Source organism: Eufriesea mexicana, unplaced genomic scaffold (assembly GCF_001483705.2).
Source record: "Eufriesea mexicana isolate 0111107269 unplaced genomic scaffold, ASM148370v2 scaffold1643, whole genome shotgun sequence".
Classification (NCBI taxonomy): domain Eukaryota; kingdom Metazoa; phylum Arthropoda; class Insecta; order Hymenoptera; family Apidae; genus Eufriesea; species Eufriesea mexicana.
Window position 1 is genome coordinate 39,805 of NW_016909745.1, and position 22,730 is coordinate 62,534.

The 22,730-nt window shown below is 39.2% G+C and overlaps 1 protein-coding gene across 2 annotated transcripts in view; it reads right to left on the reverse strand.

The window, feature by feature from the left end:
* The window catches only part of LOC108548539 (carcinine transporter), a 63,133-nt gene that overhangs the window by 2,644 nt on the left and 37,759 nt on the right, over positions 1–22,730 (reverse strand). Inside the window, exons 1-8 of one of the 2 annotated variants that reach the window (XM_017901545.1) lie at positions 16,773–16,980; positions 10,429–10,687; positions 7,863–8,073; positions 6,383–6,641; positions 3,888–4,080; positions 3,219–3,437; positions 2,008–2,222; positions 299–474 (exon numbers count right to left, since the gene is read on the reverse strand). In XM_017901545.1, coding sequence (XP_017757034.1) covers positions 299–474; positions 2,008–2,222; positions 3,219–3,437; positions 3,888–4,080; positions 6,383–6,641; positions 7,863–8,073; positions 10,429–10,676 — 1,521 coding nt within the window. In that variant the 5' untranslated portion in view covers positions 10,677–10,687; positions 16,773–16,980. Of the gene's footprint in view, positions 1–298; positions 475–2,007; positions 2,223–3,218; positions 3,438–3,887; positions 4,081–6,382; positions 6,642–7,862; positions 8,074–10,428; positions 10,688–16,772; positions 16,981–22,730 lie in introns of those variants that run through there. The other variant, XM_017901546.1, reaches the window with a different exon arrangement.

Here is a 22,730-nt window from a genome sequence, read left to right on the forward strand (position 1 = left end):
TCCGCGTCAGAAAGCCGAACTATGCCCTGTGTGTCACAAACGCAAAATTTCTAAGCGCCTATAGGCGTCCTATATGTCACAAACACAAAATTTCTAAGCGCCCATAGGCGTCTTATATGTCACAAATGCAAAATTTCGAAGCGCCCATAGGCGTCCTCCGTGTCACAAACGCAAAATTTCTGAGTGCCTATAGGCGCCCATAGTAGCGAAGGGGTTAATTTTAATTACGAGATTACAGGCTAATTAGCCTGCTGATTCTCGGAACACGGAGACACGGGAGACATTTTGATCCGCTTACCAAGTAAACAATGTACGGTCCCAAAATATGAGCTACGTAGCCGATGATATGGATCAAAGACACACCCTGGGCTCGCACCACGGTCGGCAGCATTTCCGCAGCGTATTGGAAACCGATATTCGCCGCGATATTCACTCCAAGACGAGCCACGATTGCCATGGCGACCGTTGGTGGACCTTGAACAAGTTCAGAAATATGTAAATGCCGGGAACGCTGCATTCCATGCGCGGTGCACGTGCCAGATGCAAGCTTGGACCAATTAAAAATTGGATGTCATCCGGATGCCAGGAATGAGCGGGAATTCTGGAGGAAATTCGGAAAAGCAAAGCTACATCGTCGTTTTTCCGGGCATCTTTTATCCTCGGATTTATGGGAAGCGTGACTCCATGTAGAGAAGTAGAATAGTAATTATAGTAGTAATTCAACTTAATTCAACTCCTTATGTCACCATTTAATAATAGAAAATCGTACATTATAGGAGCATTTAATTTCAGCAAATATGTTTATTCCATTTGCAGTGAAATTATACAAACGTTGGGAGTGTGTTCGAATTTTATTCGTACTATGGTCTGTTAAGTATAATTTTACTCGCGTGACGAAAGTAACTCGTTTTTGTGTGGGAAATACGGTATGGGAAACTAACTAGACTCGTTATTATGGTGCATGGGGTTCATGAAATTGTTGGAGGATATTAAAATGAACTATTTATTCGCGATTTGTAATGGCAGTGGAAATTACAGGGAAAGTCACCTAATCAGAAGATTCTGATTTCAATTTTTTAATTTGGATGAAAGTCTGTGAGTATGTACATTATAATAGGTATCATTGTGAGCAGATGCAATCAGAAATTAAATTTTCAGTGTTCTTTGTAATAGTACAAGTTGCAGTGAAACATTTTATTTTTGACAAAATATGCTCTAAAAATGATTATGATCAGAGCACGAGAAAGTACTGGAACTTCGACGGTCTATTTGATTCCCTTAAAAAGATTCTTTGCCCATATAAAAATTTTTCCATGTAGAACTCATTATGCTCTACACGTGCACAGAGTTTCATTGAAATAAAAATTTTCTGGGTAGATGAATTTCCATGTCACATGCTGATACTTTCTTCACCCACTGTATAGCGTGTCATATTCGAAAAATCAATTAAAGAATTCTGATTCTTCAATTTTTAGAGAAATATCTGCGACGTTAACAGTAAGAGAATAGAACTTGAAACGATTATCAAAAATCGAGGGATAAGATGTTATTTTTTAATCACAAATTGTAACGTTTCGTACATCGTTTCGATACCAGTAAAAGGACATTTATTTCCCAATCTTGAATAGAAATCGACACAGATACTCGAGTAAAATTCAGAGGAATTAGCGATTTTATAATCCCAAGATTTGCCGTTACTTTCTATCGAAATAGATATCTGCACGATTTTATCTGCAGCAAAAACATCCCGCATAATCCCACAACGAGCTTCCGTTTCTCAATTTTTCAAGCTCTTTTAAGCACGTTTGAATCCGCTTTTAAATTCCTAAATCGACGACGATCAATAGAACAGCATATTTTTTCCATCAGCTCATATTCCTCTCCTCTGTAACATCGCACGACGTTTCGACTATCTTGTCGAATAATTTCGATCGACGAGTCATCGATCAAAAGAGGAAAAAAAGGAAAAAAAAAATGAGAGGAAAGAAGAAGGAGAAAAGTACTTACCATTAGGGGTGGCGAGAGCAACAAAGGAGAAAATGCCACAGAGGAACATCGATGCGAAACCCATCCATCGTCTGCCCCATCTGTCGAGGAAGAGGGCGAGTAGAATCGCGGCCGGAAGTTCGGTAAGGGAGGCCAGAGAGAAGGACATGAAAACGTCAGGGTCTAAAAGTTTCATGTTCCAAACGTGGCCGTCGAACACCCACACCATCAGCAGCCTGGAAAAGCCCAGAATCCAGTCACGGATACGTTCCTCAGCTCAGAGAACGTTTATTAATTCCTCGCGAGCACCTTTTCCTGTCTGCCGATGTTAATCGTGCGCTCATGCACAACGAACGGTACTTAACGACCTACATAATATACTCGATACACTCGTTAATATTTATTCCAGTGATTTATATCTGATTTATGCCAATCCTCGTCTATTTTAGCATCGCCTTTGTAGAAATAGAGTAGCACGAATATGATCGGCAGGATTAATTAACGGTATAATCGAGTCTGAGGAACTGAAGGCTGTGGAACTGCTATTTTTGTAAAATGGTGAAGTGTAGAATTTATTATCGTGAAGTACGATTGTTTGTAGAATCGTGGGACCGTAGAATTCAAATCTTTGTGGAACTGTAAAACCGTAAAATTATAATTCTTGTGGAATTGTAGAATTATAGAATTATAATTTTTGTGCAATTGTAGAATCGTAGAATTTCTGTAGGACTGTAGAACCGCGAAATAAAAATTTTTTGTAAAGTTATTAAACTGTAGAATTATAGAATTGGAGGAGTAAAATTTTTTGGGAAATATTTTAAAACTATAGGACCAAAATTTTTTTAAAAATATTATAGAACTGTAGAATAAAAATTTGTGAAGAATTCTAGAACTGTCGAATTATAGAATTGCAGGATTAAAATATTTTTGGAAATATTATACTACCGTGGAATAAAAATTTGCGTAGAATTACGGAAATTTAAAATTATAATTTTTATAGGATTGCATAATACTGAAATTAAAATTCGCGTGAAATTATGGAATAAGAATTTGCGAAGAATTATAGAACGATGAAGTTAAATATTTTTGTAGCAGAACGCATTTTACTTTTGCTACCTGTAACATCGATTTCTTCAAAGCTGGCACGAATTAAACGACAAGAGTTGCTACATAAAACGGCCAGGTTTTTAACTTGTCGATTCGATTCATAATTAAAGGTATAATTAACTCACCAGTAAACTATGAGCATGAGAGTGATACGACTGAGTCGTGGCATCTTGAAGAGATGCAGGACGGTGTACTGATTATGCGACTGATCCTTCTCGTTCTGCATTCTGCAACTTTTTTCAAATTCGTCGAATACCTCCTGCTTCACCTCCTTGCCATTTACTTTCGCGAATTTCTTCAACATCTCGATCGCTTTGTCCACCCTTCCACTAGTGATATACCATCTGCGAAACGCAAAATAAACGTAGAGGAAAATTCGAGATCGATCATAATTCTCATCCTAAACATCGATGATCGAGCAAATTTCTCAGCTCGATCAACTATGATATCACCGAGATGTATTTATTCGGATGTTTTAATAGATCCGTGACGAAGATCGTCGAACTCGTTTCAAACGTGCTAATCATTCTCTTAGCATAGCAAAAAGCGAATCGTTTCATTGAGAAAAAGAAACCGACCTTGAGACGATTTCAGAAAGATCGAGCAATCTTCATCCGTTTTATTTTTTCAAATTAACACGCTTCCCCAGGATCAGATATTCCGATTAGTAAGGGAAAAGATTCTAAGATAAATCTTAATTTCAAACTATGCGAATAAGAATTAAAATACGTTAATTATCGAGATATTAATAGCAACAGAAATTGCATCGCGTCTCTTTGTAATTCGAACATTACCGTGCACTTTCAGGGACGATCCATGGTACTATGAACGCGACCACCATGGGGCACGCGGTGACCATGCTGAGGATTCTCCAGTCCGAGATCCAATAGGCGATCCATGGCAAAATACTCGAGGCTGTCGCGAAATACAGCCCAAACGACATGTTCGCCATCAGAGTTCGATATTTTGGACCAACATACTCGATCACTGAAATCAAAATTCATCATCTTTATCACGTGCCTTATTCGAGCAAAGAGGATCGTGGATTTTTGCCTACTTTATTGTCAAATACCTTGAAAATACGTGTTTTCATTAGTAAATAATTTTTATTTATTTTGTTATAAAGAAGGGACACTGACCTCTCAGATAATTACACATTACGTTCATATCAGAGCATGTCAAATGATCAATTACAGTTTTTCGAGCTAATCCACCATTTAGGAATCAATAATCAAGTGCAGATAAGAGATGAAAGAAAATTAAGAAAAATAGAATGTATAATTTTCGAGTTACCATGGACCTAGTTACTCTAACGCTTAAGCTGAAGCTTCCATGGATACTCAGGCTTCAGCTTACGTATATATAGCACAAAATCAACGCTCTAATCCTTAGCTGGCAACTTGCAGGTGTCGAGGATAAATTGCATCGTGCTCTATTAACTATTAATTAAAAATTCATTCGGCCAAGGTTTCCAAGGTTCCGAAGAATCTCAACTTATTTCTACCTACCTACACGCGTTGCATGACGTTATAGAATTTATAACAATTCGCAATAATCGCGTCGATGAAATTTTGTATTCATTACGGTTCCTCGTGTCATGGTACTCATAGCGTATTCGCCACGTGTAGAGTGTGCTATGGTGAAAATACCGCAAAGCGTTTAATCTCTCGTAGCCTTCGCGACGTATCAAGGTAGTAAAATTGAAGAGTCAAAATCTACATATTTAACGTGACTCGACGTGGCTAATTGAACAGTCATTTCGAAAGGCATACGATATTGTTCCTAAATATTCAAATTTATTGAACGAAGACGCTCAAGAGGAGTTCCTGTATCTGCTTGAAATGCAAGTGTCGGAGTTGCTATTTTAGAATCGGCTATCTCGGTCAATCTTCCTGCCATTTTGACAGAATCTACGACTTCGTGTTAAATTTTTAAAAATAATTTTTTAATTATTTTTTACACGAGAAGCATGTTTTAAGAAAGAAGAAGAGGATTCTTGTTATTTCCGTTTCAGCGTTCAATGACACTCCTCTGATGCAACTTTTTGGATAAGTTTCAGAGAACATACCTGAGGCTCATTAGACTACCAAACGATTCGAAAACGACCGGTTCCAGATTCATTTTTGTTATTTGCCAAAATTAACGATGACATTTATTCAAGCAGAAAATTGTGAATTATAAATTATATTTATCTTCCAGGTGTATCAATTCGAGTATCATCATTCGCGTTTAATATATTCAGTTGGACTTGATATAGCTTTAAAGCTAAGTCGCTAGCTTTACTGTTAACAATTGCTAGCATGATTAACTGATTTTTTATTTTTCATTAAAAATTCCATTTTTTAGATGTCGTGTTCGATCATTTAATGCTGCTCAAAATTTACCTTTCTTCTAGAGTCAGAAATTGTTTATATATAGGTTAGGAAATAATCGAGTGTGAAAGTTTAAATGGGACACCCTATACATAGAATATTTATCTTATTTTTAACCTTCTTAATCTTCACAAATTTCTTCTAAAATTCACGAATTACTAGTTCCCTCAATGATAACCCACGGAAATTCCAGCATCGAGTCTCACATTGTACATTTTCCTGCTTATTGGAATCAACGATGCGATACAGGCTTAAACCTTAGGCTAGAGTTTTATAGGACCTTCCTAGGGTCATTCAGTCTAGTCCCAGAACCGAGGCTGCACAGTAAAGCCACATCCGTTTAGTCTTAAGCCACATACACGTGGGAATGAAAGTTTTCAACGTGGGTGGCGTGTGCATGTAGATCGAGTGATGTTATATGATGTTCATACTAGAGTGTCTTTCGCCAGCAAGGTGTGAGTCCAGGAACACGCTTGAAGATTAAGGGTACGTGGTCCCATGAGACGAGGTTCTTGCGTGTTTGAGGATGAGTTTGGAAGAGGAGAAAATGTGCGAGGTTGAAGCAAGGGAAAAGAAAATGCGAGAAGAGACAATTGGAAAAAGCGAGTATCAAAGTGCACACGTCTGAAAGCTTGAACCCTTTCACGGTACAGCTATAGTCTTATTGCAACTAGATCTCGCGTGTTTCACTTTTCATTTCCCTAACCTCGCCACTAATTCCACTAACACGTGGGATTTCAATCAAAATAATCCCTATACGTGTATATGCACACTGTTTTATACCTGTCACTATCATCACACGCGTGATTCCACTGACGTTCTCGAACGAGGTCAACCTAGAATCGCTGAAGCGTTCTCATCGACGCTTCCTCGTCTCGATAATCTCTTTCCTCACTCGTAACCTGCCAATGACTCACCTATGATGAAAAGCACGTTGAAGCAGTTGTCAAACGACGTGCCGACCACCAATCTGGCCAAGCAGAAGCTCCAGAAGCTGTTGCAGAACGCGGTGCCGACAGATGCAACGAAGCCGACGGTGTTGCACGCGATCAACGCTGGAATTCTGCCATAATGGTCAGCTATGTAGCCGAATATCAAGCCCCCGAGCATGCTGCCCACGAAGAAGGCCGACTGGGCTGCTGAGCTGAGGAACGTGTTGTCGCAGACCCATTCCAGCTGCAACAGAAACAGAGGATGCATTACGCTTGAGCCAGTTACGTCTGATGGAAAAATATGGCGAGGCTGCGAGGATGACGGAGGATAAAGGGAATGACGTTGAACGGAGGAACGAATGGTTTGCATATTTCCTGGACGCGACGGGGTCGGGGAATTCCAGTGGTAGAGGAGCCTCGAAGTATTTATTGATAATGGCAGTGGTAATGAAATAATTGAAACTCAATGAGATTTTAAGTTTGGGAACTATGACAAGAACGAGGGTGACAGGAATTTTATACCACTCTTCCACGTTTTGTCTAATGGACAATTATAGTCTAAATGGAATTAATTAATGGGAATTTTCGAAGAATTTTTTATAGTTTCTAGTTAGTCGAGATGATTGTGGTGTAAAATAAAAATTGCAATTGTCGCGAATGTAATTCAGTAGTAGTAAATTTTACAGCTGTTAGGTTAATGGGATTTATTTAATTTAGTATCATTTTCGTTTGTTATCTTCGTGAAATATGTTCTTCGATGTCTTGCTATAATAGCAGTTATTATAGCGAGTTAATTAGTTTATTGTCGAATTTTCAATTTCGGAAGTCTCCAATTTTTTAAATATTTATTAAATTCAATTTATTAAATGTTAAGTGTTTTGCACGGTTTCTCTTCCAGGGTAATTACTTCGTAGGTAATTTGCAATGCAGGAAATTTCGACCTGTTGCACTTTCGTCTCAAAATTAGTAGATAATACGTCATGATCGTTGCAAGCGTATTTCTCGTTAAGGATAAACGAGTTTAATTTTGCGTTCTGCTTTAAACGAGCTCTGTCAAGAAGCAGCCGGCGCAATAAGTAATTACACCTACGTCCAAGTTTACGATCAACAAGGACATTTTTTTTTAATAACTCCACTCTTGTAATCAGCAGCTTTGCGAAAGGCTGTGAACATTCATCGAATGTTCCTTATCGGGAATTATTTAAAAAATTTCCCGATTTCCCCGATATTTAATCACATTTCTTCGACTTGGCGAAATGTCGATCAACTATGGCACTTGGACTCGGCAGAGAAATTCCGATCTATTTCATTCGAGTGCTATATAATTAGGCAACGAGAATTACACGCGAGAAGAGTGCACTTTCACGAGAAAGTTCAAGTAAGCAATGATTATTTTCCGATTATCGAAATTCGACTTTCGAGTCACCCGGTATGCGAGGAACATAATTGTCCCATAAAAACTCACCTCCACAGCTATGGATTTGTACGGTATCACCGTGTGATTGAAGCTCCAGCCGTATTGACACGGTTTGATTGGCCAGGATGGATCTGCCGACCTGATACCTTGCTCCATTATTTCGGTATAGTTCACATCGTACATGTTGCATCGCGAAAACGCAGTCGCACCCTCCATCTTCAACTCCTCCGACGATGCTGCAGGTATCGATATCGCGATCCTGAGTAGGGAAAAAGGAGACGCCATTTTATTGGTTATTCTAATAGACCAACTTAGCCGAAGGGATGAGAGGAACGCTGGTAAACTAATTATTCATATATATTTCGGAGTACGATAATTTCACCCAATTGCATTTCGCGTTCAAATAGAAATAATTCTTGTGTCATATCTTTTAAATTATTAGATCGTGTTTTAAATTTTTATATACAAGTACAGGAATAATAATTTAATAATAAATATCGTTTAATACGTGTAGTAGGATTTTTGTCGATCAACGCATTAACGAAATATCGCATTGGTCCAATTATCATTTATCAGTACATTTATCAGGACACGTGTTCGAATGTGCTAAATGTCAAGATTTTAGTAGATAGATCGTGACATATCTTTAAGAAAAATAGTCGATTATATGTACAATTAAGTGGGCCATGTTATATACCATTTACTTAAATATATTATTCTGATTATTATATATATTATAAAAATCTCAAATAAAAAGATAAGACAGCAAGGAAAATTCCTATTCAAATAAGTATAATTGCTATCTAAACAAAATTCCATCTTTCCTGTAAATTAAAAAGGCTTAAGAAACAAACTCGCAATTAGCCAAACTTCGATGAAGAAAAGAAGAGAGAAGGGAGGAGAAAAAAGTAAAATAAAAATAAAAAAGTAAAATAAAAATAAGAAAGTAAACCGAGGAGAAAGCAATGAAGACAACACACGGAGACACCAAAAATGGTCCTCACCTTCAAAGAGAAAAGACAAAAAGAAAGGAGGAAAAATGTTAAGAAAGGTGAAAATAAATGGAAAGGTGAAGCTTGGAAGATCGCATGACCCGAGTGCATGTACATCGCAGACATTCCGATCGCGTTCGGATTTAATTGCCGATCATGGCACGTTTCGGTGCGTCTATTCCCAGAGAAAGAATGAGAGGCGAGGAACGAGAAAGAATCGGCTGGTCGGCCAGTTCGCGGAACGTGGACGTCTAGAATCTGCCGGAGGTCGTCGACCAAACTGGTTTCCGGCGTGCCCTCGGAGGCTAGGAAATCACCGGCGTACACGCGTTCTTTCGACTCGCCGGTGATTCAATGGAAAATACATGCGCGTACGGTTTTCCTTGTTGACGCGTCTCGGAGAACCAGATTCCGCGCGTCACGACCACGAAGCCGATATAATTGCGTGGAATCGGGCCATGCGGTCGTCTCGATTATCTATGCGGCTGAAGACAGAGGGGATAGACGAGAGGTTTGATTCGGAGGTACGTTTATCAGAGGTAGACGACGATTTTGATCCGTTTAATAACTAGACTTTTCATGCAAATATTATGGCTGGATGCAACAAAGTGTCGCGACGCGATACGTTATCACGGACAGGAAATGGAAATCTCCGAGTGGAAGATTCTGCCGTCGAGGATATTTATTGTCACCTGCTCGGAAAACAAAGTAAGTTTCGGGAAGGCTGGTTTGATTCACGTGCCGCGCTAGACTAAATCAGGTATATCGTGGATGGTATGCAGATGCGTGTGTGTATACGCGTCTCGCGGTCGATGGTTATAATTAACCACGGTATGAAATCTTTAACGATAATGCGTACTGATTTCCTATAAATCGCACCGGTTATCGCGCTCGATGCAAGGTAAAATGACTATTACGTAGTAGGGTGTGCGATATCGCGCAATCGCGGTAATTTTTTCGCGAGCAAACGAGGTTGACAATGGCAAGTTTGAATTAATCATTCTTTTCCACTTTCGAGCCCTCGAATTATCGGATTTTTTCGCTTTTAAAGGTCGGTGCTTTGGGATTTCGAAAGCTTGGGATTTTAGTTTTGGAATTTTGCTGCGAATTTTCAAATTTATGGATTCCCCAATTTCTGAATTTTGTAATATTCGGATTCCCGAATTTCCGAATTTTCAAATTTTTGAATTCCCATATTTCTGAAATGTCTTGTATTCGGATTCCCCAATTTCCGATTTTCAAATATTCGGATTCCCGAATTTTCGAATTTTCAAATATTCGAATTCCCATAGTTCTGAAATGTCAAGTATTCGGATTCCCCAGTTTCCGATTTTCAAATATTCGGATTCCCGAATTTTCGAATTTTCAAATATTCGAATTCCCATAGTTCTAAAATGTCAAAAATTCGGATTCTTGAATTTCCGAATTTCCGAATTTTCAGGTTATCGAAGCTTTTAAGTCGAAAGTTCCAAGCTCTGAAATTTTCAAACGTTCGAAACGGTATCACGATATTCCCGTACCGCAATTCTTTCGTATTTCCAAACACGTAACCGAATAACAACCGAGCGTTCAATAATTCAGCGATCGAACGGAATCGAATTCGTAATGTAAATTTCACTCACTTTTCTTCGTCCGTGAGGTCCCAATGGCTGAGTTCTGGCACGGTGCACCAGTGTTCGGCGGGCAGCAGCGTGATGAAGAATTGCGTGAAGTAGAGGAACGCGTAGACGAAGGTGAAGGGCAGGAGCACGACGAAGAGCAACCATTGGTAGCGACCGGCCTCGCCGACGTACGGTAGGATGTCGTCGAAGGTCTCGATCTTCGGACGATCGCCCTCCTCGGCTTTCACGGACTCCACCATCACTGTCATTATCTCGATCTCTGCGAATCAAACATCCACGATTACTCAACTCGAGTTACCTGTTACGGGGAAACCGAGTTCAAGGCGAACCTTCCTTCGCTTAATCCTCACCACCTTGCAATCGACGAAGCCTAGCTATCATCTACCAACTCGGTCAACTTTCTTCCATTAAATTCCACCTCGTGTCCCCATTGACCCTATTATGAGATATCATAATCGCTAATAAGTTCTATGCATCAAAATAGAGGAACACGAGTATAATCATGAAACACGTCAGATAAAATTTAAACTGATAACTCTGCTCACCTAGATCCGTCACCAGATACAGAAAATGAATCAAAATCGTCGTTTAACGAATTCATTCGACGACAGTATGTTACACCTCTAACATAATTAACTCGGACCCCATAAATATTCATCTGAAAGCCACCGTGCTCTCAGCTGAATTATTAAAATTAAACAATTGCGTTTATAAATTTAGAAAGTTACACGATAGTATCATTCCACGATCATTAATTATTCGTTTCCATATCGCTATTTCCACTTCACTTCATACCAATATTATCATGCATCTTTTCTCATTATTGTACGCTAGTGTATATTAATATTCCACGTTTATCTCCCATGTCGACAATAGGTGAAGTAGCAATTAATGATAAAAGTGATAAAATTAATGATAAAATAATGGACGAGAGCAACCGGGTAAAGGTCGCGAATTGAAACGAATATTTACGAGAGCCAGTGGAGCTTGGCTATGCCACCGATACTACGATACTACCGATAATCTCGAGAAGCAGCATACTCGCGTCGGTCCTTTGTTCTCCAAAGTCGACCATCTTCCTTTTATCGGGCGGAAGGAGATGGGCGAGCTTGTTAGCGAAGCCGAGACGAAGATGGAACCTTCGGGTCTGTTGAAAGGACGGAAATGCGATTATAGTGAGTGCATATTTCGCGTTACTTTTTCCTCCTTCGGCTCGATACGATCGCGAGTAAAGGAGCGGATTTTCAAGGTGAGCCAGGCCTATTGTTGATGAAGCTGGAAAAAGCGATCTGAATTCTGCAATTTGCTGCACAGCGAGAAAAAATATGACGGATTGCTGGTCATTGTTGCAAGGTTATTGTAAAACGCAGGATAATATCGAAGGTTTATTGCAGTCACTTACATGCTACATTATACGTTCTAGGTAACCTGTCTCCTTAAACGCTTCGTTTCTTATTGCCCCCTTTTTTCGTAAATTTGGGGTGCCGGATTTTTTGAGATTCCCTGAAGTTTTTTGAGAGTCTTTGTGGTTTTCCGAGTTGGAAAAGGTAGAAGATAGAAATATCGGTTTGAGAGAGAGGTCGTAGAATAAAGAGCATGAAATATACCGTGCGAGGTATGCGGGTGGTAATTAACGTCAAAGGAAATTCATTTGAATGACGAAGTATCACACCTCGAGTTCCAGTTTATGTCGATATATTGGTAGTGGACTGTATTGGTGTCGTGTTTCGAGAGATTGTTTGGAGACAAGGAGAAACAACGTTGGAGATAATTTCAAGGATTTTTTCGAATTCGAATATTCTTTGTTTCGAGCTTATCTTTGAAATTTAGATGTTAATCGAGTTTGATAAAATTAAAATTGAAATATTATCCGAGAGAAGTTGTCGAGAAAAATTGGACGAAGTTAGTCCAAGGTTAATTTTTGTTTACCTTACGTGATTAGTGATTAACGTGGAAAGTAATTCACTGAGATGATAAAGTATCACGTCCCGAGTTCTAGTTTATCTTCGTATCTGGCACAGTGTACCTGGAGTGTACTCGTTAGGTATATTTTTCAAAGGAATTTTCGTTTAGATGAAATCCCGAAATTGGGATAATTTTGGTAATTTTTTCAAACTTGGATATTGTCTGTTTTGGATCACTTGTTAAAATTCAAATGTCATCATAGTTTATTCTGTTATTCGAATTCGAATTATCCGATTAAAATTATCGAGAATAATTTAATAGCGTCAACTAATTCCTTATTCATGTGGTTAGTAATTAACGTCAAAATTAACTCGTTTGTGAGATAAAATTACTATGGCCTGTTATCTTACACGGTACTAAACTAGTTGTCTTATTTTGCAAGAGATTGTTCGTTTGCAAATAAGACAACATAATTCTAGGATAATTTTTATAATTTATTTAAATTCAAATATCAGTTGATTTACGTCTATCATTAAAATTGGAATACTATAGAATTTCAAATGTTATTCAATTTTATCTACTATTAAAATTCAAATATCATTCAATTATACGAATTAAAATATTCAATTCTGGTCTAGTATTAAAATTTTGAATATTATTTAATTTAGTTCCATTATACGAATTAAAATATTATTCCATGTTGATCTGTTATTACAATTCGTATATTATTCAAACCGATTCCGTTAATTTAAATTGAAATGTTATTGAAGAAAAATTCTCGATAAAGATTTGACACCGTTAACTGATTTTTTACTTCTCACTGCACGAAGGTCGACGCCACGAACATCGAATCAAGAACCACCGTCTCCAGAAACGCCTCTTTCCATAATTGAGTCCTTAATTCGCCGCCAATTAAACGCTTTGTCCTACCACCTTCGTCCTCTAACAAATCTTTTTATCCCCAAAGAGAAATCCCCTTTTGCACGCTCGTTTTTCGTCCATCCTACAACACGATACGATATTTACACCGTGCAATTTAACCGATTGAAATCTTGCAAATCACTTAGACGTTAGAGATACAAAGGTCGACGAATATTAAACCATTCCCTCGAATTATTAAACATATTTCCACTCATTATTTCCGTTATATTATTTGACAGAATCACTTGCAGAAGGTTCAATTCTTTGCGAAAAATAAAAATAGCAATTTTTCCAGGTACTATTTTTATTTTATAACCAATTGAAATTTCAATCTCGTAAATCACTTAGACGTCAGGTACGAAGATCAACGAATGTTAAATCATTTGTTCGAGTGTTTAAAAATATTTCCATTCCACGTTTGCGTTATGCTATTTAATTAACAGGATTCTTGGAGAACGTTGGAGATGTCACCTTCGATTCCTCGCGAGATCTCTCAGGTTTCGTTGAATCGCGATCGAGTAATCGGCAAGGGAGAACACGTGTAAAACACAGGACGAACTAATATAAGTGTTTCATAAGTCGAGATGCTTATTTATTACGGTTACGTGTAATTAATGATCGCTGCGAATACCACGGGACTTGCGCAGATAAAAAAGAGCAGTAATGGCGGGAGAACCGGAAGCGACGAGTCCGTGACATAACTGCTATTTTCTACGGGCTCGGTGAAATTTGCATAAAGTATTTCGCGGATACCATGACTGGTTTGAATCGCAGCGTGCAACGGAAAGTCGATAGATACGAGAGGAGAATCTCGGCGGAACGGATCGATGGAATAAAGGATCGATCGATCGATGTCGAGAACGATGACTGCGTCCAATGACGAGTAATTCATGACGGTTATTTCTGAATTAGGAATTCACAGGCGTTTAAGATGCGAGATAAGAAAGATACATTTAAAAGTGGTGGATTCGTGTGGACATAAAGTCAGCTGTGAGAAACTTATCCAATGACAGATAAAGTATTGTATTTAATGGAGCGATCATGTGAAAAATGTTATTCTGAATTTACGACTTTGAGATCAGTCTTGAACCTTGGAGTTTTCGAATTTCCATGTTTTTCAATTTTAAAGCCTTCGAATTTTCATAATTTTAAATATTCAATTCCCTGGATTCTCGTATTTTTAAATATTCAATTCTTCGAATTCTCGTATCTTTAAATTTTCAACCCTACGAATTTTCGTAATTTTAAATATTCGAATCTTCGAATTTTCATATTTTTAAACATTCCAATCTTCGAGTACCCATGTATTTAAATTTTCCAAAACCGGAAATTAGCGGAGAGAAAAAAGAAGGTAAAAAATGGTGTAGGTGGAATATAGAATTCTTTTTTTTTTTTTTTTTTAAATAGGTTCCCATATTACCTGTGAGAATGAAAAAAATGTTTAAAAGCTGATTGTACTTAAATATGCATTTTATCTGCGGCAAAAGAGGAAGAAAAAACTATATGCAAAGTAAACGCACTTTAAATAACTGCTCGATCATAATAGATTTTTATCACTATGCAGTAATTGCCTGAGTTGAAGCATACATTTTTACTCGTGCAAACGGCACGACAATAAAAATACATTTCCTTCGATAAAAAGGAATACCAAGTAAACATGTTTGAATCTATCAACTAGTCATTTCTGATGTATTCCCTCCGTAGAGCAATGATCAATCGAGTTGTTGTTCATTTCCGGATCGCATGCGAGAATAATAAGAACGCATTTTTGTCGCGATCGTTAATATTAAATTACCAACTCGATTAATGCAAATTTTTTTAGAAAATAAATATATTTATCAAATTAAAATACCATTTACGAGATGTCATCGATTATAAGAATTATACCTAATCGAAATACGCGAAACATTGATGCTTTCGATAAAGAGATCGATAGATCTATGGATCGTTTAAAGAATCGCGAAAGTGGAGGACTCTTCACACGATTTACACGATTTTTGTTTATGGACCCTTTTTCACAAACGCTTTCGATTTTACTGGAATCCTGCAAAAAATCGACAAGGAAAAATTTCGAAATCCGAAGTTGAAAATGACTCTCGTCAAGAAATATGGGAATTCGAAGGAAATGGAATCTCCTAGACGAAGGCGACCTATTTTCGATTACCGATCACCGGATAAAAGACGAAAAATCGCAAATCGATATGTAGCTAAGATCACGAGAATTGTCTAAGTCGCAAATATCTCAGTACTTCAAGTACATTAGAAACTAAAAATTAAATTACGACAAACTCTCGAACTCCCTCCAATTTCGTTCAATTTCTCGCCATTTTCTAAAAATAATTTACCAACGAATGCAACCCAAATTAAAAGTGAACTTCAGATTTTTGCAAATCTGAATTGCAAATTCTTTATCATGACAATCTCCCTATTTTTCACTTCGATACTCTACTCTCAAACTTCTCACTCGAACCACTTTCCTATAGATCCGTATACATCCAGTGTGCCAAGAATCGATCCGAGAAATACCGATTGGAAAATCGAAGGTCGCGGGAACGGAACAGATTTTGCAGATCGAACGCGATCCATAACTTATCCGCAAGTAGAGCAATTAATCTCGTCATAACTCGGAACGGTCGGTTGGAACGATTTAAGGACGATCGCTATCGATCGATCGCTTCCGTTCCACCTCGCGAACGACAGTGGTGTGTTGCTGGTAACCGGTTACAAGAAAGTGCGGACCTTGAACAGCTTTTATATCCCAGAAGAGGTAATTAGCAAGTGCGGCTAGCACAGTTACATGATTTTGCATACGTGATACCTCTCGGCAGGCCAGTTTCCTCGCCCTCGAACCGATCAGGGAAAGCGATCGTAATGGTGATCGCGATCTCGCCATTGAAATTCATCGATGCACGCGAGATGTCGGCGACAGGAGTTTCGATTCCGCGGAATTCGCACGAACCACGGGCAATAACGCGAAGTGGAACGATCGGTTTCACCTCTAACCAGTCCACCTCGAAGTCACCCGTTGGAGAGGTCGCGCCTCTTTCTCCTCCGAGAGAAAATTCAGCAACGATACGATATCAGAGAAAGAAAGTCCGCGAGCCTGGAATCGCTTAAATCCCCAACGATATCGGAATAACCGGTCCATCTCTTACCGATCCCAGGTATATTTCTCGAGTCTAACCTCGATACTCGAGCAAGCGTCTATTCGGCAACTTGGGAGACTCTTCTCAGAAGTCTATCGTTTCTCGCACGAAAGCGACACAGAACGGAGCCAAGGGAGAAACAAAGTCTCTACTGGTTGCTGTCAGGTGACGTTCACCTATTCTTCGTGGACCAGTCCAGGTTCCAGAGCCGGAGACTTATTATTATTCAGCGGAGAAGCTTCCTCCGATCTATCAAGACGATCGAGGCTACCCGCATCATCCTCTTACCTTCTTCTCGGTCTTCTCAACGATAAATGCGAAACGAATACGACGATACACCTGATACACATCGATCCAAACTATAGCGTTTACCTTCTCTTCCGAACTTGGCACCACTTGCTATCACAGATCTTGGTCCAGGCTCGTGCAAATTTCCGGAGGGCACTAAAATCGAGCTGCCTACTCTCGGAGACTGCCAATGGATTTCACGACTCCTCTTCTTCTTCTTCTTCTTCTTTTTCTTCTAGTTCTCTGTCTTCTTCTTATCTCACACTGTTCTCAGAAATATAAGGAACGATTTGACCGCAGATCGCAACGACTCCCGTGATCACTTCTTCTTTTTCTTCTAGTTCTCTGTCTTCTTCTTCTCTCACACTGTTCTCAGAAATATAAGGAACGATTTGACCGCAGATCGCAACGACTCCCGTGATCCCAATATCCCGGGACACGTGCTCGATCTCGATCGTGACAGTGATCTTGGCCGACGTGTGCACGAGATCAACGATTTTTCGGGCGCCGCGCTACATCGTCGTTTAAAAGGGGGCACGCACGGACTGTACGCCGCGTGGACAATTAGTGGGGCTTTATAGCGCGTGCAGACGAAAGCGATGCCCCACCAGCGGCGTCGCGCGGCCATTGGACGATGCCTTTGGGCCCCGTGGATCGTCGTGACGTCACTGGAGAACTCCGTGAACGGGGGATTTCGCGGCTCTGATGCCGTTCCTCCCGTTTCCTCGCCGGTCGGGTTTTCTCATGACTCGTTCCTCTTCCTTCTTCTTCTACTTCTCTGCCTCTCTCTTTCTATTCTTGTCCCTCTCTCTCGCTTTGTCTCCTCTTTCCAGGTAAGTTCTCGCGACAGGGAAGCGAGACACGACGATGTTGTTGACGAGCAGGTGAGTGTACCCGGAGGATACTGCGTCTGGTGTCTGGTGAAGGATTAGTCGCGTGGCTGATGAGTTTCAGCTTGCGATGGGTTAGAACGTTGATGGCGATTCGGGTGGATTGTTATGACAGTTGTTAACTGAGTGAATGTCCTGCTCTTGGAATATAACAGATAGTCCTTACGTAACAGCAAAGTGGTTTTACATTGTGTGTTATTCATTTGGTGTTTGGTTAGTAGCTTTCTTTTGGGGGAACTAAGAGTCAAGTTTTAAAACAAGTGTGTGGGTGATATGGAATTTCTATATTTTTGAATATCTTCTTCCATTGGTGGACTAATTTGTAATTTTGTTACATCTAAATTAGGATTCTTTTGGTTGATGGATATTGTGGTATTGGATTCGTTTGGTGTTTGGTTACAGGATCCTTTCTGGAGGAATAAAATAGATGTCTGAGCGGCGCAGAATTTTTATATTTTTCTATCTTTCTAACAAAAATCGTCCTGTGAGGCGATAAAGGATTCTTTACCGAGGATCGAAACTCCGGCTGTTGTTGCTTTATCAAGATCGGGGAAGTTCGTACTACTTAAATTTGTATTTCTGGTTACTTCCAGGTCACCGGTTTCCACGGTAATATTTTGATACCGAGTTGTTAAGCACGTGTTTCTAGAAAATCGAAATCGAGAAATTCCAAATGACTCAGTAATTTTCACACTTGGCGCCACGCCGAATTCGTTTCAGAGGTATGTAAATGAAGGCACCGACTATCGTGTGAACCAAACGTTGTTTGTCGAAGCGTAAGTTAATCGTTCATTATCTTAGATGGCTGTCTGAAAGTTTCCAGAAGTCGAACGAAACGACACGACTCGAAATAGTTGCTCTATTATCGCGTCGAACGATTTCGATCTCGAATGGAATTAAGCTATCGAACGAGCGCTGATACGAAGATCGATCTAAGCGATGATCGATGAGCGATATCGGCTAGCTTGCCTGTTAAATCAAGTTTAAATCAAGTTTTCTTTATTAAAAGGACACGGGTGCAATAGAAATGGAGACAAGCTGACGAACGTGAAGAAACAAAAAGAAGAGGAAGAACGATCGACGTTTCGTTGTTCGAGGAAAAGGAAACAAACGCAGACGAAGCTTGGATCTCGATAACGACGGGTTCGATCAACGATTAGATAATCAACCCACGTGCGATAAAATTTTAACAAGGCTAATTGGAAAATTTCGCCGCCACGCGCGAATTACAATGGAGCCATTTCGATCATAATTTGCACGGCTCGCCTAATCGTCGCGATTATCCAACCGGCAATTTCATTTTTATCATTTTCCCAACCGTCTCGTAATTTGCCGATCCTCGACTCGTACTATTCCGTCTCTTTTTCGCAATTCTCCGTTTTTCCTCTCGCGCAAATTTCTTTGCATACCTCTCAACGCAAATCAACCGTTCAGTGAACTCAACTGCGTTCCAATACGTTTCCTCTGCATGGCAAACGCGAAGGATCCTTCGTATCTTTGCCGATGACAAATAAATCCATGGAGCATTGAATAAAATTGAAGCTTTTTCCATATTTGCCTCGCTATAAACGTTTCTCGGAATCTTATATAGCAAACGCGTAGTGGAATCCATACTACGAACGTTCCTCGGTTTTTACAACCACCTGCGCGCAGGATCAGCGCAACAAGTGCTGTTTCTAGTTCCAAAAGGTACCAACGGTTCTTCCATTTTCTCGATTATCGAGAAAGAAAATTGCAGTTTCCGTTCTATTCCCGGTACTTGGGACAAAGGGCAACCCCTGTTTATGGCTCGAAGTGAATTCCTCCGCTGAGTAATCGCGAAATCAGTTAGCGAAATTACAGATACGGAGACGCGGGAATTCCGGCAACAGTGACACGTATGTACTTCAGAAACTTGATACCCTTGAATGAAAGAGAATTACAGGTTGCGCACGCGACCGCGAGATCGCTTTGTCCGCGTCTATCGCAGTTACGTAATCGCGTGTCGCGCAATGCAACGCTGTTCAAATTTCCCGCGCGCGCCGCCATGTCGAAAAATCGTTTAAATCGCTGCGCGATGGGATCGGTGTGGAATCTTGGGTTATATCGCTTCGCGAACTACGAAAGAGTTGACAGTAGGTGCAAAAACGATGACGTTGGTCGATTTATCGATATTCATGAGTTTTAATACGAGTCGTTCGACGTAAGAGGAAATTCGCAGCAGAGGAATCCCCTTGCGAGCGGTTCGAACCGGAGGTTAAAGCCTGGTTAATGCGCGAGATGCCACCTTTTGTCGCAGACAAAGAAAAATACGAATGTCTGTAAATTATCTCTGATTTTTGAGGTAGTGGGATTAATCAATGAAGGTATTGTTAATTTTAGCCGAGATTATTTATATCGTCTTGTTTCTCGCGTTTATTCAGCGTACTTTGTGATATGATAGTGATCACAGCGGGCAAATAGCGATCGTTATCGATTATTTTTCGGGATCACGTGTGTTTTCGACTTCGATTTTGTTTTTTCTTTTGCCTCTTTATTTTATGGATTTTTCATGTATCGCGAAGATAATGGTTTATTCTCTTCCGGTTTTTCTTCTTTTTTTCGTGGGTTCTTTTCTCGTCGATAGTTGAGGATATAATTAACAGGATTCATAAATTCTTATTCAGCCGCATTCTTATTCAGCGGCGAGTTTTTTTGCAGGGCTTTATAAAGGCGTTATGAAAGTGTGCATTGTTATTTTCACGGAAGACAATAATGTTCCTTTAATTACTCGATCGACGGGATGATTATTGGCATTGGTATTCAGGGTCGCGAATTCTACGCTGCGAATTTATAGATATTCTTGATACCGTTACAGCTTGTATCAAATTCGATGTAGTTTTCTCCGATCAAGCTAATTAAAATCGTTCAATAATAAGTAATTTAATTACAACGAAATAATTCCAGTGTCGGAATCTCCAAATGCTTCGGTTCGCAAAAGTTAAATTACACCCAACAAATTTTATATAAAATCGTATAAATATTATTTTGCTTGATTATAAATTATACACTCGCTTGGTGAATTAGTATCACACAACTGAAAATCGCACTTGCATATAGATTATTAGGAAATTTTAAATAGAAACGCGAAATAGAAACCAAGAATCACTGGAAAATAAATGAAGAAAAGAGCACCAAATAATAAGCGACAAATGTATAATTGTACATATAATGGCGACCAGATTATAGTTATCGACGAAAGAATTCGTTGTCACCGATTTCTAATCCCACTATTGTATCTCCACAACGGTGACACGAAAATACTATTAATTGTTATTCAGGCGAGTTATTGTTTTTAAAAGGAGACTCGAAATAGCGCGAAAATAAACGTGAAAGCCGGCTGAGGGACCCGGAGGATTCCAATATGGCCGCCGAGGAAGTGCAGGCGGCACCAAGCTCGTGGAAAAATACTACAAAGATTATACTACAAAATTCTTTTCGACGATTGCACCGGTAACCGAGTGTCATTGCTGTGTCACGATAATGCATTGATAATGAAATATCTGCCGGTATTTGCCCGCATTTCGCACAGAGTTGAGCGTTCGTTGCATCGCCGTGTCATCGGTACTTGTTCGCCGGATCACGGTAAAGCAAACGAAAACATTTGCATTCGTAATTGCTGCCATAAAGCTTCGCCTCTCACCGGTTCCCTTATCAGCGCTGTGTGTGAAGCGTGACGAAAAATACAGATTTTCAGGTGCGATTCGCGGAAATTAATAACAGGAGATCCGCCGAGGAATCCGAGTTCGTCGCTTTCAGAGTTTACCGAACGATAAATAACGAATGAATAAAGAAAAGTAAGGAAGCTGATGTGCAATATATCGGAATTAACGAGCGTCGTAGAAAAATTGATATATACGCTGATTTTTGAGTTTATCGGACGATAGACGCCGAGATATCTGGAATGAGACAGCGGAGAATGCTTATTTGTGATCGGGAACCGGGGTCAGGCAGATAGTACAGTGGATTGGTACTTGATATATAGAGTGGATTGATTTCGAATAATAAAATTGTCAGGAAGGTGAGAAGCGGGCAAGCTCGATTTGTCGAGGATTATTTAGAATCTCGAGGAACATGGCGAGGAGAAGAGGCAATATTTAAATTTAGATAACGGGAGTAAATAAAGTCAAGTTTATGTAAATCTTGGGACATTAAGAAGTGAATTATTACGAACATTACTGTATTATTCAGCAGATATGTTCGAATGATTATGTCGATAATAATTCGAACAGTATATTAAACTCGAAATTTCTTTAGCTAAGAAAAATTTTTAATTATTATTCAGAAATTGTATGTTACATTTGAAATTTATTTCTCGCAGAAGAATCGCGATCCTTTGCAGAAAAATGTTAAGCAACCTTCGTAACCTACCCAAGTAACGTGAAATTAATTAAGAAAAATTATAATCTTAATTGAATTTTGAAATATTGGGTATATTTTTAAATTTATTCCCTTCAGAACAATTGCTATTCTTCGCAAAAAGCTGTTGACCAACCATCGAAATGTAAGACTGACAATGAAAAATCCTACGGTAATTCATTACTCGGTTATCTAAATAAATATAGTAAATTTGAGACTTATTTTCCTCGGAACAATCACCATTCTCGGCAAAAAGATATCGATCAGCTATAAAATATCGTAATAGGGGAACGAAACGATTGTGTCTGGATAAAATAATATTTCTTACAACTCGACAGATCTCCAGTGTTTGTTCTCCCGTTCACTATACCATAGACATGTACCATAGACTTTGCAACTCCGTGACAGTGTCTTTAGCCACTTCCCTATCGCTGTATGCGATCGAAACCCTTTTACCACAGGTGGTTCTGAAACTTTCATTTACAATTAACACGATTAACACGTTGATGACTATGGGAATTCCTCATGATTAACAACTAAAGCATTAATTATAAGGATTAAATTAATTTGACGAATATTATTGTACACGAGGGCCTTTAGCTTTAGTTTAATTTCAGCATGATTCGAGAAGCTGTGATACACACAAGCACATATTGATGTATTATCCATGAATTAAAATAATTTCCAATATTATCTGGCTCGTTTAACGTTCGTAAATATATATTGATTATCGAGAAACATGATATGTGGACAGGTTAATTAAACAAAGTTATCG